Consider the following 20,218-nt stretch of genomic DNA (forward strand, 5'->3'; position numbering starts at 1 on the left):
GCAGAGACTGTGGCTCTAACGATTGCAAGGTCACTGTGTTAACCACTAGAAAGGTGTTGAATCCCTCAAGCTAGGTGAGAGAGGGTTGTCCTAGGAGTCTATCAACCAAGCTTATGCTTGGAGGTAAATTATTAATGCAAATTAAACCTAGAATGCTTATGCAGAGATGATGAGTGAAATTATTAGTTAAGATTGCTTAAGGTTTAAGTACTTAAGTTATGATATTTCTTTATGACAAGAGTACTTGTAAATCAAATGCAATCTTACAACCAAGAAAGTGCTAATTAACTTAGTGCCAATGTCAAATCCACAAGATGCCAATTACTCAAGATATTCAATCAACAATAATTATGCTCTTAGACAATGCCAATAAGATGCCAAATCTTAAGATAGACAATAAGATTACCAAAGCTTCTTAAGACCACAAACTTAGAGCACTTATTAAATCAATGCTTCAACTACAATGTCAATTAGATCATATGCCAAAGTGACTTAATGAGATAGAGATTCAAAGCTTTAGAAATGAGTGATTAAAGTGCAAACTTTGATAATTCTTACGGCCAAGACAAGACAAACAAATATTAGCTTCCAATTAACCAATAATTGCACTAGCACTTCAGAATTATTAGCACTTATTAACCTTAGAACAGCACTGAACAAACCACTTTAGATCTAGGCAACAATAAGCATACATGAATCAGAAATGAGCAATAAGATGCCTAACAACCTGCCAAGTGAAAACACAAGTTAATTATCCTTCTTATGATGAATCACTCACTGTTATATCAGATCTGAAACGCTAATTACAGCAGTAAGGAAAGTGGATAAACAGTAAGTTATTGATGCAATATCAAGTGCTAAAAATTGTCAAATGCTAGAGTAAGCTTGTCAAACTGAAAATTTTGATTTTTAAGCCCTTTAAGATGTATTATTCAGAAAATATCAGATCTGATCATTACAGTTATGCAGAGATATTCCAGCAAGCTAACAAGTATATCTAGGCTTAACGAACAAATCTCAAGTAGCCAAAAATTTAGGAAAACTTTATTATGAAATTTTTAGGATACTTAGACCACTTAGATGTGATTTTAGGGTTTTTAATTCACTGTTATGAATAATTTATCACGGCTATAGCAAAACAGTGAGAGAATGAGGGTTTAAAGAGCAAACCCTAGGCCCAAGGCCTTGTAGATCACTTGCCAAATTTGCCCAAAATTTTCCAATGAAAATGCCACCTAAAAACACAAAATTTTGAGCCAATTTCTCTGCAAAACACACTAAGTATTCAGTCCTAGAAAAATCAGAGATGAGCATAGGTCAAATTAGGGCCAAGGAGGGCTAGCACAGGCCCAATAGGGCTAGGAGAGGCCTAAAGGCCTAGTGACTAAGGCTTGGGGCTAGGAAAAGGCTGAAGAGAGGAAGAAAAGGCCAAAGAAGAAGAGCTAAGGGCAGAAAAGGAGGAAGGAAGGAGGCTGAAGCTGGAAGATGGCTTAAAAGCCCACGGCAAACCGCTTAGTGCAGCCATCTAGGGTAAAGGAGGGGGGTCGAGGCCTCCTAGGCCTGCGGCCAGTCCTAAAAAGGCCTTTAAGGCTTGACAGTGGGGCTAAAAGGGAGGAACGAGGCCCCTAAAGGCTACGTCCAGCCCTAAAAGGTCCTAAAAAAGATGACGCGAGGGAAAAATAGGCTAGCGAAGGGCCTTAGGAGGGAGACGCTAGCTTTCAAGAGGCTAGAACCAAACTCAGGAGGCCTGAAACTTGAAACCCTTACTTCAGAAAATTTTATTTGCTTCAGATTTGCAATTTTGCTCAATTTCTTCAATAGCTAGCCCTGCAAAAATTTTAGAGGCTAGATCTGACTTCAAAGGCCTAGATCTAGCTCTATTCCAACGCTTTTTGCTTGATCACACCTGCAAAAATAAATTCACAAATGCCCAAAAGCCCAATATATGCAAAAAATCTCAAAACCCCAAAACCCAAATTAGAAAAATTAATTTACAAAATTATTGTACAAAATTATTTACAAATGTACAAATATACAAGGCTTGTGAAAGAAATTTCGAGAAATTTTTTCATAAATGGCTAAGTGTATTTCTAAGAATTAATGCAAGCTACCGCCTTAACGAAATTAAATAAACCATATAAATATTCGAAGTCCAAACAAGGTCAGCGTACTTCCACAGTTTGTGAATTTGGAGCGTTCAAAGAAGCTTGTTAGACATATGGCGAATCAAATCACCTAAGATAGACCCAAAATCTACCAATTGAATGTTCTTATCACCATCTAATGAAAAACAAACTTTAAAAATATCAAGCACAATATAGGAAAGTCCGTACCCAACACATACCACAAATCAATAGACAATAAACACCATGAACTGCATCCCAAAGTCTTTATTATGATTCAAATAATGTTCCAATCAGGACAATAACGTTACATCAATTTTTTTGAAAAAAATCCTTAGCCAAACATCTGATGGCTTGAGACTCAAATGACTCTCTAATTTGTAAATAAACCCTCCAAGTGGAAAAATAATGGTTAGTTGGCTTGATCCTCGTCCAAATAATCTCGATCGTCGATAAATCCTTGATCAACTTTTATTCTCTGTCTTTGAAATGATTATTTTTGAGGAATTTTCGAATTTCTCATTTAACCCATTTTTTATTAGCTCAAAATTAATGATTTTGAACAAATTTACTCAAATAATTGACTTTGACTTAACCACCAAGGTCTAAGGTCCATTTTTTCCTGAAATTTTCAATATTCCCTTAGTGAGGGACCTCCAAAAATTAATTCCTTTAAGACCCACGAATTTTTCTACTTGGAGAATTTAATTTCTTTAGACATTTAATTTTGACTCTAGTTAATTAAATTTAAGGCTTAGGATTTTAATTTATTTTTGTCAGAAAATTTAATTAATTGACACATTTGGGGATTAATAATTTTTTCCACCCTCTAATATTTTAGCCATGGTGTCTAAGTATGAGGGACCATGCACTAAAATATTTTTTATATAAGATTTTTACAGTTCAACTCTCAAAGGGAGAACACTCATTTGGTATAGACCCTCAAAATACATACCCAATTCTGCGACACAATATGATCTAGTAGATCAAGTGATTTGTAATAAAATAATTTAGCCAATTAGCTTAAATTATTCCCAAATCACTTTTACATAAGACTCGACTAGAACACTAGGACTCACCTAAGACTTTGACGAAAAATTCCACCCTAGCTTTGGGGTGAGGTTGGAGGGAAAAACTCTACCAACCATCCATGTTTAGAAACATAGATGAGTCAGTGAGACAAAAAACCTCCTAGGATGAAATTCTTGCCAAAATAATAGGCTTACCTAGGTTGTTACATACATACACGGTCTTACTAGCATCATTTACATTATAAATTTGTAGAATGGGTTTACAATGACTCAATAAACTGATGACTGGTGATCCAATCCTTTGAAAAAAATTGGCATATTTGTTTCCTTGGAACTTTGAAAAAAGTGTGCAACAGGCCATACTACATGCAGTTAAGAAATGACACCCATACCGAATAGGAAGACACTTCAAAGTAAAAATAGATCATGATAGTCTAAAGTACTTCTTGGGGCAAAGACTATCTTTAGAAGAGCAACAAAAATGGGTCACAAAGATGTTGGGTTATGACTTGGAAATAATCTACAAAAAGGTAAAAGCAATTTTCATTCCACAATTTGATTGGGTGGAAGAAGCAAGGATAGAATGGCAACAAGATGAGAAGATATGCAAGATCATTCAACAACTATAGGAGGACCCTGATGCAGTAGAAAAATTTACATGGAAAAATGATTTGTTATGGTATCAAGATCACTTATACTTATATAAGAATTCTCAACTCAAAAAGGCCCTATTAGACTTACACACTTATAGGAGGACATTTAGGGTTATTGAAGACATATTATAGGATCAAGAAAAGAGAATTGGGAAGGTCTTAAAACAAATGTACAAAATTTTGTGGCAGAATGTGTGGTATGCCAACAAAATAAAGGAGAGACTATCAAGACCCCAGGGCTCCTTCAGCCATTAGCCATACCAAGCCAACGTTGGGAAGAAGTTTCAATGGATTTTATTACAGGTTTACCCAAATCTAAAGGAAAAAGTGTCATTATGGTAGTGGTAGATTGAATGACAAAGTATGCCCATTTTTGCTCTCTTTCTCATCCTCTTAAAGCAAGTACTGTGGAAAAAGCATTCATGGAAACAATCCAAAAGCTACATGGAATACCAAATATTATTGTAAGTGATATCCAATTTTCATTGGAAATTTTTGGACTAAATTATTTTCTTGTTTGGGTACTCAATTGGCTCATAGCTCATCTTACCATCCTCAATCTGATGGGCAAACTGAGATTGTGAATAAATTTTTAGAAGGATATCTACGTTGTTTTGCATATGATAAACAAAAAAAATGGGTCAAATGGTTTCCCTTGGCAGAATGGTGTTACAACACATCCTTTCATACTTCATCAAAAATGTCACCATTTATGGCACTTTATGGATATCATCCTCCATCCATCACATCACCCTTGAAAGGGACTATAAAGGCTCAAGTAGTAGAGGACCACATCCAACACCAACAAGAGGTTCTCAAACTATTGAAGGACAACTTGGTTATGGCACAAAATAGGATGAAACAACAAGCAAATCAACATCGCAATGAAAGGGAATTTGAAGTGGGGATTGCATATTTGTGAGACTACAACCATATAATCAAATGTCCCTCAAGTAGCAAAAGAAGGAAAAAAAATTAGCTCTGAGGTATTTTTGCCCCTATAAGGCGTTGCAAAGGATTGGAAATATGGCCTACAAACTGGAGTTTCCTCCATCCTCATGTGTGCATCCAATATTCCATGTTTCTTGCTTAAATAATGTCATCGGTGATAAAATCCTAGTCCAAACTCTTCTATCATAGATTAACGAAGAAGGGAAAATAATACTAGAACCAAAAATAATTTTGGAAACACAGACTAAGCAACTGAAAAATTGAGCAATTACTAAGTACCTCATCAAATGGAAGAACCTACCAGTAGAAGAAGCAACATGGGAAGATGAGTGTTTCATGCAAAAACACCCACAAATGGTTTAAGTGTTGAGTACAACACTTCTTTGAAGGGGAGGGGCATGTTAAGCCCTATATAAGCCCCTTATTTAGCCCTAGATATTCATTGATTACATTTCTATTTTTATATTGGTATGTAGGCTATAACCTTTCATGCTGTCATTTTATTATATCATTTGTCTCTTATATATATAAATACACGCACATTAAGGAAACCTAGTCTTAGGATCATCAAATATTGTCTTGTTCATTGTATTTATTGTATAAGGAGGTTTCCCCCTCAAAGTGAGCTATAATTATTGGTTTTTTATCATTTTTAAGGTGCAAGGATCATAACAGTGTGTCAGCAAGGTTATACATGATCTTCAACAACTAACCAAATGGAATGGTAACATTACCATTCTTGAGGCATCTCCAAATGAGTATTGATCTTTCTTTATAAATAGAGGAGAGGTCCCCCAGCTGTACAAATGGTTGGATTGTGAGAGCAGTCCTCCCCTTGGAGCTTAATGGAAATATCTTTTGCAAGCAATTTTACTAAGGGTTTATCTATGTGGTGAATGTTTTTTGACTTAGAAGATACTTTTTCATGGTTATTTCTTCTACATCATTAAAGGCAAAATTTTGATTGTTCAAGACTACCACAAGGCCACTAATGTTGATCCATTGATGGGCTATATAGTCATGTTGAAGAGGAGGATTAGGATGCCAAGCCTCGCCTTCTCTTTGTTGCACTAGGGTTATCAAAATATGATTTTTGGAGTAGCCCTTATCGGGAGTTTCTCCTTAAAGAACAATATTTCTCCTAAACTAATACTCGACCTTGTGGTTGAAGGCTTTCCCATGGTAGGTTATCTTCTATGATTTCATGATTTTCCTTGATTACTCAAGGGTTAATTTATCTATCAAGTTCTAACCGGTTGCCCTAATCCATAAACACCGGATGACCAACTTAATAGGATTTCTACTTGAGCTTATCTTGCCATTCAATTCCTCTTGAATCCATAGCCTTTGAAGGATATTGGCACTAATCTTCATGTCCCTCCATCACATTTTCTTCTTCCTTTATAAAATCCCAAAAATCTAAAAAAAGTTTCACTAAGGCTATCAATCGCATCACCTTGTGCTCTTCTTGACTAAGCATTAGTGATCATAGTAGGTGAACCCCCATTACAGCCAAAGCAAAGCAGGCCTAGAGAGGTAAAGGTAGGTTGTTGAAATGACAAAGGGTGACCTATCAGAGTTCCACTTGGATTGTATCGTGTGGGTTAGAGATTTTACTATTCGAACGCCCATTTTGAGTGGTAGTAGGTTCAATTTGAGAATAACTTATTATTTTGATAAACATATTAAAATTCCACTCATTTGGGATATTTATAAGTTGCTTATCTTCAATTTTGAGTGAATCATATTGTCGGTTTGTGTATATTTTTTGCATAATTTACATTCACAAATCAATAAAATAGTGAACAATTAACTCCCCTCTTCACCCAACATGTTATACAAGGCACTGGTTGACCATTGGTTGGGTGAAGTTGCCATACATAGGAAATCGTCCCATCGCCTTTCTAGGAGGAGTTGGACTTAAAGAGTGGGGACTCATGCTGAGTTAACAATGGGCACCTGTCCTATGTGTGTCATTTTAGCAACTTGTAAGGATGTTGGCGCAAAGCCTACTAGTTTGGGTGGTAACACTACCCATACGTGTGAGAATATTCTTCCAAGTGGCTCAACCATGCTCCATATGATGACAGGTGTACAAAGTGATGATGAGGTATCTTCGTAATCATTCATTGCGCTGACATGTATCCCAGTGCAGTAACATGGATCCCGAGAAAAGCGGCATGGATACCAATGTAGGAAGATATGGTTGAATCAAGGTACACAAATCCCAATGCATGTAAGCAAATCCAAAGACATGGTGCATGGATTCCAATTGGGGGGTGCTCCCCTAAAATGATGCATCAAGTTTCAACAAGTCATTAGGAAATGAACACGAAGTAATATCCTCTAACAACAACTTAAAATGGGCTAATTTTATAAATTGCTTAGGTTTACCATGGTGGGACACTTCCACCCTCATTACATGTGTCAATCGCTGAGAAAAAATGTATTTTCTAGGTAATTTGGTTAAACATAGGTAAATTCGATGAATTATTGATGGAAGATGTTTCAACCTATAATGATGCATGAGGTCTTTTTCTAGTCCAACTAGCCTTGTTGAGCTAGGAATCTTCATTTTTGTGCTTGTAAGCTTTTGAGGGGGGGATTTACTTAGATTTGCCACCTCAACACCATTTTATCACCCCTTTCACATTTTCTTTGATTTTTCTTAGTTTGTTTCTTTAGATATGATTTTTAGCATAGGATCTTGGGGTTGGGCCATTTTAAGAGGTGGCTTCATTTTTTGTTTTTTAACATTACATGCTTTTCACCTCTGGCCTTTTTGGCTTTATTTTGACTTTCTCTTACATTATTCTTCATTTCTTCACTTAGACCTTGCTGGATAACTCTTGCTAAATCTAACATAAGCAAGGATTATAATTTTATATGGATGAGATGGTAGTGAAAGAGAATAGATGGAAAATGTTTAGATATGGTTAGGATATGCATACACTACTCAACTAGATCACTAGTGTTACAATTAGTCCCAAGTTATGACAGACTTTTCTAAAGACAATTATGCCCCCCTATGGTACACGAGGAAAAATAATAAACTAATACAGTTTTGAAGTGTTATAAGATCTTGCCAATGTTTATCACTTTCATGAAAAGGTTAGAAACTATCACACCACTTCTAAATAATAAATTATCACATCACATTGAACTATAGCACATCAACTAAAATAATCATGAAGTACCATCTATGTAAGCACACATATCATTTGAAGGGCACAGGCGTTGATATACCATGGTAGAGCAAATCTTAAGAGCTTTGGCATGAATCTAATGGTATGCAGTGGAAGAACAAGCATGAATATAAAAGGATGAGCAAGAGATCTCATCAAATCAAGAACATCACACCCTTGAGAGGGTGGTCCAGAAGTGGTTTCCCTTGAGGGGTCAGCAGGCCCTTTGCACTTCAGAGCAATGCATTGTATTAGAGTTACCTCCTTGTTTCTTCTTTGGGATCATAGATGCAATGCTGTTTTTTATGGCTCCTTATTCTCTATTTCTACATTGAGAGAACGTCTCCTTGTTGATCTAGCTATTCAATTTAGAAGAAGAAGCACTCACCTTCAAAGAGATGTACGAGATCATGATTTTAAGGCACGGTCAGATGACTTCATCTATATGCCTTTCTTTTGTCGTTTCAGTAGATTTGCTGCCAGTTGTATATGATTATTGTATAATTCCTTTTCTCTATTAATATAAGGTGAATTTTTCAAACAAACAAACAAAAAATTTACAAGTTCACTGTAATGCAGCTAGCCTAATTTAGGTACTTAATTATCTACTAAGATTTCCTATGGAATATATGATGCTTCTGGGGACCTTAAAAATTTTAAATAACCATTCAAAGAATAAAAAATCTCAGCAGAGTTTTCACTTGTTTGAAGATTGTATTATATTTTCCTTTCATGTTTTCCGTTACTTTGAATGTACTATTTTATCCCTATAGAGCTTGGTTTTTCATGAGAACCAATTTATCAAGCATTGGGCTTTGTAAATGTAACCATTTTCCAAGAACTAAATGAGCATTTTGATGCTCTCACAAAAGATATATTCAAGCACAAATACCATCTGCTAAAAGTAAAATACATAAGCTATAAGCATTGCATTCAGAAGGTAATATTTAGACAATGGTAATTTGGAATCTACAGCCAAAACTGAGATTAAATATGAAGTTTTTTAGAATATAGAGAAATACTACAATGACAAACCATCAGAATAGTTTTTGAGAATCTGTATGGACAATAGAAATTCCAACCATCTAGTTCAGTAATGTTTTCTAATTAATGAGACACTATTTTTAAACAAAAATGACAATGATGAAAATAATCAACCAACTTGATACACAATTAAGTTACATATAATTTGTGTTATTTAAATCTAATTGACTTCAATTATATAAAAAATAACCCTATTTGCTACATAGTTTGTGTTAATTAAATCTTATTCACTTCAATTTTCTTTTCTTTTTACTCTCAATTTTGAAAATTGTCCTGTACTTGTACAGTGAGAGGGAAGCTCTAAGTTTTCACAAACATTCTTTTTTAGCTATCTAATTTAAGGTTGGATTTGTCAAAGTTAGTACACTTATAAACAGTAACATGAAATGATGAAAAATATAATCACCTCTAGAAACCGCCTTCGAGCTTCATCAACTCCATGTAGTTGAGCTTCACAGAGGAAACACCAAATTGATTCCTCAGTATCATTTGGATTAGCTGCAACATCATCCCTGAACTGGGTTGCTCCTTCTTCAAACCTGTAGAGACATGTAAGAAGATAAGCACAAAATAGTAAAATTCTCCTCCAAAAAAACTGATTGACCAGCAGTAAATTGAATTCAAAAATATTTATATTTTCCACATATGGCTTTAGTCTTTTATGGAACTAAATTCTCTAATACCTGTTCAGATAGTAGAGTGACAGCCCTCGTTGCCAGAGATCTAAGAAAGTGAGTAATGAATTAGTAAAATGTATAAAATAAAAAGAAATAATCAACCGCATGTAAAGGCCATTCCCAACAAACTGTTACTCTCAAGTGAATCTCAGTAGTAGTACATAAGACCTTAATTTTATCCATAATAAAACAGATTCATTCATTCTGTAATAGTTGGTTTACAGGCCGATTTTCCACCCTCTAGCCTTGCAAAGGAAGATGACACACTTGCACATCCACAGTTGGGGTTCTTTTATCCTTACAATCCATTTATGCCAGTAATATTCGGAAAATTTGCAAACATTCAACCCCACTCACAACCAGTCTTTACCTTAATGTTAGGCTATGTTGGAAATGCTTGAAAGTGCAGGCTTCTTCAAAATGAAGTTATATTAAAGCAAACATACAAATTATTTGAAGGTTGTTTATGGCTGAGTATATCATAGAAATTTTCCTTCTAAGCATGTCATTGGGCACTTGACCTGAGAAATTAGTCAACCCTATCAAACATGAAACCACTTTGCAAAGTTGCTTGAAATCACCTGTAATGGATAAGAAGAAATATCTGGAACTAAATCAAACAGCATTATTTGTTTAATTCTATGTTTTCTAAATGCACACAGCTCAATTGAAACCAATATAGCATATTTTACATGGGCTGACACCACTGAAAAGTTATTAGAAATGGAACTGGTTTTTCCTAAAATTATGAACCAGACGAGAACAGGAAGAATACCAAATATATAAATTATTCAAATTTTAATAAAATATATAGATGTACTGTTTCGTTTCACATTTGTTAATGTTCCAATATCCTTATCTCAGCCCTTATATCAAATCCCTTTGATCAAATCAGAAGATATCGAATGGGGATTAGCTCATGACTACAGTTATGTACATCTTGGCTTGAACCAGTTTGGAATAAATCCTTTAGTCCATCCAAGACTTAATGTCTCATGTCTTGCCTATGCCATAGAATCTCATCACAACAAATTTACAGATGCCTTATTGGGAGGCTTTGAGGCACCTCTCCATAATGGCCCTGTTTGGTCCCCCATTATACCATGCTACCAAGTCTCTTTATCCGATCTCTGCAGCAGCCCAGTGTGGTGGACTCTCTAAATTATTATGAAAGACATGCCCCCTGACTCTCCTCCTCAAGCTCAACAAGCCATTCCAGCAGAACAAGTAACAAGGTATTATCAGAAGCGTTCTGTGTTCTTCTATTGACAATATGGATCAGGCAGAAAACGTAGAAGAATGGCTAGAAATGCAAATACAGAAGAAAGAAAATGAGCTCAAAAACAAAAGGAGAACACTCAATCAGTTAGTGAGTTCTACTAAAGTTAACATTGGAGAGTTAAATGTTGATTTTGGGTAGCATCGGATGTGCTCTAGCTCCGAAATTTTGTGGAGGGGCTAGAACACATGAGATCTCCAAGACCCAGAAATCGTTTGATGAAATTCCACCTGGATTGTATTTTATTAAAATAATTAATATTTTTAATGGGGTTCCTAAGTCTAAACTTGGGACAAAAAAAATATAAATTGGTATTAACGAAAATATGGGTGAGAAGTTTCTAAGAGACGAGGATCAAGTCTAATTTAATCTTAGCCGTTGATTAGAGACTTAATCTCGACCGTTGATTAGAGACTTAACCTCGGCTGTTGATTCATCAACAGGAAAATTATAAGAGTGGGCTTGAGGGTCAGTTAGAGATACACTGGGCAAATATTCAGTGAACCGAGGGAAATCGATTCTCAAGGAGTAAGAATTCAATTTCAGAGGGCGAGTTGTAGGGTGAAGGAAGAGGAGGGCATCAGCATCAACATCAGTCAGAGACTAAGGAGGAGGTGACGCAGTGCATCAAAGAGACAGCGCAGAGGGGCAGCTTTGAGAGAGCGCGGCTAGGGACGCAGTTCTCACGCAGAGATGACGCAGAGGTGGTGCAAAGAAGGCTGGAGGGTCTCTGGGGTGTCGGAATTTCTCCAAAGTGAGGAGAAAAATTATCTCAGGTGTTTTCTCAGAAGTTTCTCTATGTTCTGCAGAATCATTCCTTGTAAAGAGATTGTTGTTGAAGATTAATAAATAAACCCTCATCTGCTGCACCGGTTTTCCCGCATTGGGTTTTTCCGAGAACGATTGTCCAAAAATAACTGTGTTGATGTGATTGATTCTTGTGCTTGTATTTCTCTGTTCTTTTCTCTATGCTATTATGTGACAACTGCAGTAGAATTTACTTTGATGTTTACTGAAGGGTTTTGTAAATAACTTATTGTGGAAAATAAGTAGGAGAAATAAATCAGTTACTGTAGTAGAATTTCGTGTTTGGAATTTTCAGATGGTATCAGAGCGGAGATCGAGCAACGAGATTAGAGAATCTGCATGAGTCAAGAGCATGATGTTGGCGCAGCAACTCAAAAAGACTCACGCAGTTCTCCCGAGAAAGAGGAAAGAAGGAAGAATATGGATCACGACTATTCTATTTTAGCTTCCAGACTGGAAGAAGAAGTCACTTGCTTGGCAAGTTCTGCTTCCTTTGGGGTTTGGTATATTGATAGTGGAGCTTCTGCGCACATGACAAGAATAAGAGAATGTTTCTCAAGCTATCAAGAGGAACAGATGAATTTTCAAATCACCATGGGAAATTAGTCAAAATGCACCCCTGTAGGAAGAGGTACTATAGTTTTTCAAACAGAAGCAGGGGATCAGCTTCAAGCTACCAATGTGTTGCATGTGCCTGGATTGGGGATGAACTTACTCTCTGTATCTCAGTTAGAAAACAAGGGCTATGATAATAATAATAATAATCAGTTTCTAAAAAAGAACAAAATCTACTTATATTATTTTATTTTATTATATTATAAAAATAAAATAAAATAGAATAAAATAATTATTGTTCTTAATAAATTAATAATTATTATTATGAATTATTTTCATAATTAAAAACTAAATAAAAATTTTAAACTAGTATTATTTAACAATTAGATCTATAAATAAGAATAATTTAATAAAAATTATTATCAATTAAAAAATTAAATAAATATTATTCTTAATAAATTAATAATTTTATTATTAATTGTAAAAAAATTAAAACTAGTATTAGGTTTTATAATAATTATTAGTATTAAAATTTAGGGTTATTTTAATAATAGTAATAATAATATTAACAAATCAATCATAATAATAATCAATTTCTAACTAAGAATAAAATCTACTTATGTTATTTTATTATATTATAAAAATAAAATAAAATAGAATAAAATAATTATTATTCTTAATAAAATTAATAATTATTATTATGAACTATTTTCATAATTAACAACTAAATAAAATTTTAAACTAGTATTATTTAACAATTAGATCTATAAATAAAAATAATTTAATTATGATAAAAATTATTATCATTTAAAAATTTAAAAAAAAAATTATTATTCTTAATAAATTAATAATTTTTATTAATTGTAAAAAAATTAAAACTAGTATTATTTAACAATAAAATCTATAAATAAGAATAATTTAATTATGATAATCATAAATTATAAATAATAATACTAATAATAATAATTTATTTACTATTTAGAATATTAATTATTAATAATAAAAATGATAAATAAAAATTAATATTAAAATTAAAATAAAGTTATTAGCCGACTTTCAATAAAAAATATTTCTTTAACTATTTATCCTTTCACAAGCTCTTCTTCTATCATCATTCAGATTGGTCCTAATGATGGATCCCTGTTGGGATTTGAAACATTGACAGAAATATGGTTTCTACTGTGGATACTCCGAGACTAAGCTCAAAAGAAATGAACCACAGATGCCTAAAATCTAGAAGGGCTATGATGTTTTCTTCATCGGGAAGAAAGTATATGTCAAACATTTGAGTTGGAAGAAGAAGGCCCAAATTGGAGTCAGAAGTAACAGACTATATAAGTTACGCCTAGAATCTCCAATGGCATTAATAAGCAGCAGTGGAGAAAAAGATTTGAATGAACTATGGCGCAGGAGGATGGGGCACTTACACCATGGGGCTCAAAGAATTCTCAAAAGAACTGTCACGACTCACAGGAGTTCCAAAATTAAGTACCAAATGAGACGATGTATGCAAAGGATGCACCCTAGGCAAGTACGTCAAAGCGGCTTATTCCAGAAGTAATAGTAGGACTAAGAGCGTTTTGGGATTGATACACTCCGATATCTGTGAACCCATGTCCACAAAAGCTCTTAGTGGTGCTGAATACTTCATCACCTTCATTGATGGCCATTCCAAGAAGACTTGGATCTACTTTCTAAAAACCAAGGATGAGGTTTTTGATCGATTCAAAGAGGTTAAGGCTCTGTTTGAGAATCTGACAGGGAAGAGGATAAAAGTGTTGCGCTCAGACAATGATGGAGAGTACATTGATAAGGACTTCATTAATTTCTACATAACAGAAGGCATCAGAAGAGAATGGACAACTCCATATAATCCGGAGCAAAATGGAGTAGCAGAGAGGAAGAACAGGACTATTGTTGAAGCAACAAGGGCAATGTTGTATGATCAGGATATGCCCAAATTTCTATGGGCAAAAGCATGCAGCACAGCAGTATATGTCCAGAACAGGACTCCTCACAGGGCATTAGGTAAGATTACTCCGGAGAGTGTCTTCACCAGCAAGAAGCCTGAGGTGAGTCATTTCAGAATATTTGGGAGTTTGGCGTACTACCATATACCCGAAGAAAAGAGAAAGAAGTTGGATCAAACTGCAGAAAAAGGATATCTTGTGGGATATAGCGAGAATGCTAAGGCATATAGAATCTATCTTCCGAGAAATAGGAAGATCATAGTACGAAGGGATGTAAAGTTCATGGAGGACAGAGCTTTTAGGAAATCCCGAGAAATGCCTTCCGAAGAGCAGTCAAAAGATGATCCATTGGTCCAACCACTTCGACCAGCAGAAATCAGCACCAGTATTTCTCCAAAAGACAAGAATCCAAAGGTATCACAACAGGTGGAGTCTCAGGAGGAGGAGCAAATAGATCTACCCACTACCAATGGAAGAACGAGTCGGAAACTTCGACAGATACTACGGGATGCAGAGCATTTCGTCGGAGCTCCTAGGAACGAGAAAAGGGAGCACAGACAACCAGATAGATACCAAATTTTGGTGGCTCAGGTTGGAGAACCCTTTAGTTTTCAGGAGGTCATTCAGCATCAAGTATGGGTAGATGCTATGGTGGAGGAATACAATTCCATAATGGTCAATGATGTCTGGGAAGTGGTGCCTAGACCTCAGGACAGGTCAGTTGTAGGTTCAAGCTGGATTTACAAGGTCAAATATGTTGCAGATGGTAGCGTGGAAAAATACAAAGCCAGGTTTATGGCTAAGGGATATGCTCAGAAGCAAGGAATAGACTACGAAGAAACCTTCGTCCCAGTAGCCAAGTATACTTCTATTAGATCCGTGATATCCCTTGCAGAACACATGGGGTGGGAGATTCACCAAATGGATGTCAAGACTGCATTCTTGAATGGGGTGATTGAAGAAGAAGTACATTGAACAACCAAAGGGTTTTGAGACACATGAGAAGAAATCTCATGTGTGCAAGTTGAAGAAAGCCTTGTATGGGCTTAAACAAGCGCCTAGAGCATGGTACGGTGGAATTGATGGTTACTTGCAGAAGATGGGATTTGTCAAGAGTGATGCAAATCCCAACCTCTATTATCTGATTTTAGAGAATGAGCCTCTAATTCTGGTGTTATATGTGGATGACCTTTTTCTAATTGGTTCATCCAGGCTCATCAAAGACTGCAAGAAAAACATAGCTACAGAATTTGACATGAACGATTTGGGACGGATGCATTATTTTTTGGGGTTGGAAGTTTGGCAGCAGAAGGGTGGAATTTTCCTTGGACAGGAAAGATATGTTACAAAGATTTTGAAAAGGTTCAAAATGCGGGACTATAGACCTATGGCTACTCCAATGATTACCAACTGGAAGAAGATTGATGTGTCTGAAGATAAATTAATCGATCCCACCTTGTACAGGCAGCTCATAGAGTCCCTAATGTATCTAGTCAACACCAGGCCAGACATTTGTTACGCTGTCAACACCCTCAGTCAGTTCATGGTGGAACCAAAGAGGGTGCATTGGGCAGCAGCCAAGCATGTTCTCAGATATATACGAGGAACAATCGAGCATGGATTAATGTACACCCGAGGCAATGGCATCAGGCTGAGTGGGTTCATTGACGCAGATTGGGCTAAAAGTTTAGTAGATTAGAAAAGTACCATTGGGTATTGTTTCAACATTGGATCAGGAATGACCTCCTGGTGTAGTAGGAAACAAAAATCCATAGCTCTGAGCTCAGCTGAAGCTGAATATATGGCAGCTAGCACAGCATCGTGTGAAGCCATATGGCTTAGGAAGTTGCTTGTGAATCTACTCAGGAGAAGGATGGAAGTGACCAATATTTTGTGCAATAATCAGAGTTGCATCAAGCTCTCAGAGAATCCAGTTTTTCATGATCGGTCGAAGCACATTGACATCAAGTGTCACTTTATCAAAGATTGTGTCCAGCGAGGGGCAGTACAATTACAATACACTCCGACAAGACAACAGGTGGCAGACATTCTCGACAAGGCTCTAGGAAGAAAAAAGTTTGTTTATTTCAGGGAGAAGATGGGGATGATTGATAATCCGTTTCAGTAGCAGAAGCGGATAGTGAAGGGAGTTGCAATGCAACAATTAGCAGTGGCAGTGCTATGGGCAGCATGATGCAGCATATTGAGAGGGAGTTATAGTGTAGATGCAGCAGTGACAGTGGTAGTGTCATAAGCAGCAGTACAGGTTGCAGCAGTGCAGTGGATGAAGGGCAACAAGCCGAGCATCAGCAGCACAAAGGACCGATGCAGTGGATCAGTGTGATACTTCTATTGGGAAGTATTGCTAGAGCACATTCCTTGCTAAGAGGGAGTGTTGATTTTGGGTAGCATCGGATGTGCTCTAGCTCCGAAATTTTGTGGAGGGGCTAGAACACATGAGATCTCCGAGACCCAGAAATCGTTTGGTGAAATTCCACTCAGATTGTATTGTATTAAAATAATTAATATTTTTAATGGGGTTCCTAAGTCTAAACTTGGGAAAATAAAAATATAAATCTGTATTAATGAAAATATGGGTGAGAAGCTTCTAAGAGACGAGGATCAAGTCTAACTTAATCTTAGCTGTTGATTAGAGGCTTAATTTCGGTCATTGATTCATCAACAAGAAAAGAATAAGAGGAGGCTTGAGGGTAGGTTAGAGATACATCGGGCAAATTCTCAGTAACCCGAGGGAAATCGATTCTCAAGGAGTAAGAATTTGATTTCAAAGGGAAATTTGCAGGGTGAAGGAAGAGGAGGGCATTAGCATCAGTCAGAGACTGAGGAGGAGGTGACACAGTGCATCAAAGAGACAGTGCAGAGGGAGAGCCCTGAGAGACGGCGCAGCTAGGGACACAGTTCTTGTTGAAGTTTCTAAGTTTACTTAAATAGAAACCCTCCATGCACTTTATCTGATTTATTCCTACCTACTTGTTATTTACTTAACAAGTTATTTGCAATCTAAATACTGAAAATAAACACTAGTGCATGCTCAACATATTACAGATCAGCAACTAAAAGAAACAGAAACAAACACACCATATGACACCATTATTTTTGGACTAACGTCCCCGGAAAAACCCAATGTGGGAAAACCGATGCAGCGATTTGAGGGTTTTCTTATTAGGCAATATCAGAGTTCTAGGCGCCAAAACTGGCCTACCGAACAAAGAATTTCCTTGGTAGTAATATCTCTCAGTTTCTGACAAATCTCCTGGCTGAAACCCCGGATAATCCTTCCGGCAACTACTAAGCACAACTCTGCCCCAGAAACCCCAGCGTCAGCCTCTCTCTGGACTGCGTCAGCCCCTTTCTGCCTCACGTTGGCCCTGCATCACTCTGGATGGCTCTGCGTAAGCCCTATGGCCCTCTGCATCAACAACATTGGCCTCTCTAAGGCTCTACGCATCTCTGCTTGCCTCTACGTGGCCCTGTGTGATTCCTGGCTGGCTCTGCGTCACTCTCCTTGGCTATTGCGCTGCTCTCCCGGCACTATCTATGCCTCTTTGTCTCTTTGTACTCAAATGCCCCTCAGCTGCATCTCCCGATCACTAATTCTATCTCTCTTAGCAAACCCCGCTCTAGAGAATAGAATCACTGATCACTCTGGTGTTGTTCTCCAAGTGACCCTCAAGCCTCCTCTTATTCCATTTTTAGTTGACATATCAACGGCCAATATTAAGTCCCTAACCAATGGCTAAGATTAGATCTGGCTTGATCCATGTCTTTTGGACCATTCTAACACAATTTCATATTAATACACATTAATATTTTATTTTCCCTAAGTTTAGACTTAGGGACTCCATTAAAAATATTAATTATTTTAATATCTCCTGAACTGTTTAGAATCCACCCAAACCCTTTCTGGGTATTGGAGATCTCATGTGCCCCAACCTCTCGTGGCTAGAGCACATTTGATGTTAGCCCAAATCAACACTCCCTCTTAGCGAGGACTATGCTCTAGCAATACTCCTTACTGAGTATCACTCTGATCATCCGACATCGGTACCTGTGCCAATGCTAGGCCTTCCTACCCAACATCCTCTGCATTGTTATACCCTATACTGTTGCCCATGGTTCTGCCACTGCCACTGCTACATCTGTATGACAACTCCCTCTACATCTGTGCTATTGTTGGTCCTTTCTCCAAGCACTGCACCTCCTCTCATCATGTTGCATCGTGTTGCCCACTGTTGCACTGCAACTCAGTTATTGAGAAGTAAGTAACTTATCTCCCAATCTGACCTCCCTATTGGGCTGGAGGCACCCTCCTGATGTTGAAGCTCCCTCTGCTGCTGACAAGTGCTCCCTCTCTGACCTCTGCGCTGTTGCAACAACTCTTTGCATCTCGCACCGTTGCACACCTCTCTGTGTCGTCCTGCACTGGTGCAACACTCTTGTGCCTCTCGCACTGTTGCAGCCTACTAGCCTCGTGCTGTTTCGGGACTCTTGCACTGAAGCTCTCCCTGCCGCTCCATCCGCATCCATCTCTACCCAACTTAGCTAGTCCTGCTACTCCTCTTCAGGGCTCCTGTAGCAAGGCCTAATCCAAGAGGCTGAGTACCTCGATGATCCTGCCCCTCATCGCTTGTAGTCCACCTGACTACAGCTCGATGTCTCCCCACTTCCACTCAAGTGGTGCGTGTGCACTCATGGCACAGTCATCGTATGTCAAAACTTCCTTCTCTGCCCGTGCTGGCGCTGCCTTAGTCTTGGAAGACTCTCCCTTACTTCTCTTCCTTGGACACTGAGTCGCATAATGACCTAGCTCCCCACAACGGAAGCACTTGATCTTGGAGAGATCTTTCTTCTTCCACTTCTCCTACTTTCGCTCAAATGCTAGGGCCACATCTTCCTCCTCCTGCTTGACTTTGATCCCCTTGCTGCTGCTACCCGTCTTCGACTGCTGTCTGATCTCTTCTTGGCGAAGAGCTTCCCACATCTCATCCCAAGGTGGAAGTGTCCCTCTGCCCAGTATGCTCTGGACAAATACCTCCCAGTGTTCTGAGATAGCGTTCAGGGTTGTCCTCACCATCAGCTCCTGATCCGGTGTCGCCCTTATAGCAGTCAACTGATCTCGGATCTCATTCAATCCTCCGAGGAAGGTGTCAATCGGTTCTCCCTTCTTCATCTGATACGTCCTCAACTGATTCCCAAGCAACATTTTTCTCTGCACAGAAGTATGTTGGTACAGCTTCTTGAGAGCCTCCCACCTCTCAAATGTCGTTTCCTTCTCAGTTATGTGTGGTACTACATGATCCTTGATCCCGTCAACAATAATGCTCTTGGCCCTTGCCATCGCCTCCTCGTACTTGTCGTTATCATTGGGGTCGACTGGGACAACTATTACCTTCAAGGTGAAGTTCTTGACACGATTCCTGTCAAGTACAATAAGATTTTGGCCTTCAAGACTGCGAAGTTTGATGCTCTGTCCAGTCTATCCTGGTCTCTTACTCCGTGTAGTGCCATGATGCTCCTCTACTTCCCTCCTGGAAGTTCTTTGTTCGACTCCTTGGAGTCTCCACTTCCCATCTGGAAGTTCTCTTTTGGAATCCCTCTAAGTCCTAATTTCCCTCTTGGAAATCCTTCTGCCGCTGTCGAGATGCCCCCTACTCTAATCGTCTTGTGCAACCGCACCACTGATCCAGGTTCCTCGGTTAGAAACCCTTGGTAACAACTCCTCTGGCCTTGCTCTGTCAAGTACTGTTCTGACTACAATACCTCACCAGCTCCACTCTGCAATATACCCGCAGCCTTCTAAACCCCAGCAACGTGAAGGTGAGAGCTCCTAGGCTCTGCGCAATCCCAACACCCCAACCCGACCTCCTCAGCCAACTACGTCAGCCCTCCCAACTACTGCGTAGCTCTGCATGAGGCTTCTCT

At 37.8% G+C, this 20,218-nt stretch overlaps 1 protein-coding gene across 5 annotated transcripts in view; it reads right to left on the reverse strand.

The window, feature by feature from the left end:
* Window positions 1-20,218, reverse strand: part of LOC149174949 (uncharacterized) — a 165,036-nt gene that overhangs the window by 112,245 nt on the left and 32,573 nt on the right. For all 5 annotated transcript variants that reach the window (XM_089419465.1, XM_089419463.1, XM_089419467.1 and 2 more), the window contains exons 3-4: window positions 9,671-9,710; window positions 9,394-9,526 (exon numbers count right to left, since the gene is read on the reverse strand). In XM_089419465.1, the coding sequence (XP_089275591.1) occupies window positions 9,394-9,526; window positions 9,671-9,710 (173 nt within the window). The remainder of the gene's footprint in view (window positions 1-9,393; window positions 9,527-9,670; window positions 9,711-20,218) is intronic.

The sequence above is a fragment of the Pinus tabuliformis genome, chromosome 4_1 (assembly GCF_031772625.1).
Source record: "Pinus tabuliformis cultivar Carrire ecotype Pingquan chromosome 4_1, CPIR1, whole genome shotgun sequence".
NCBI lineage: Eukaryota > Viridiplantae > Streptophyta > Pinopsida > Pinales > Pinaceae > Pinus > Pinus tabuliformis.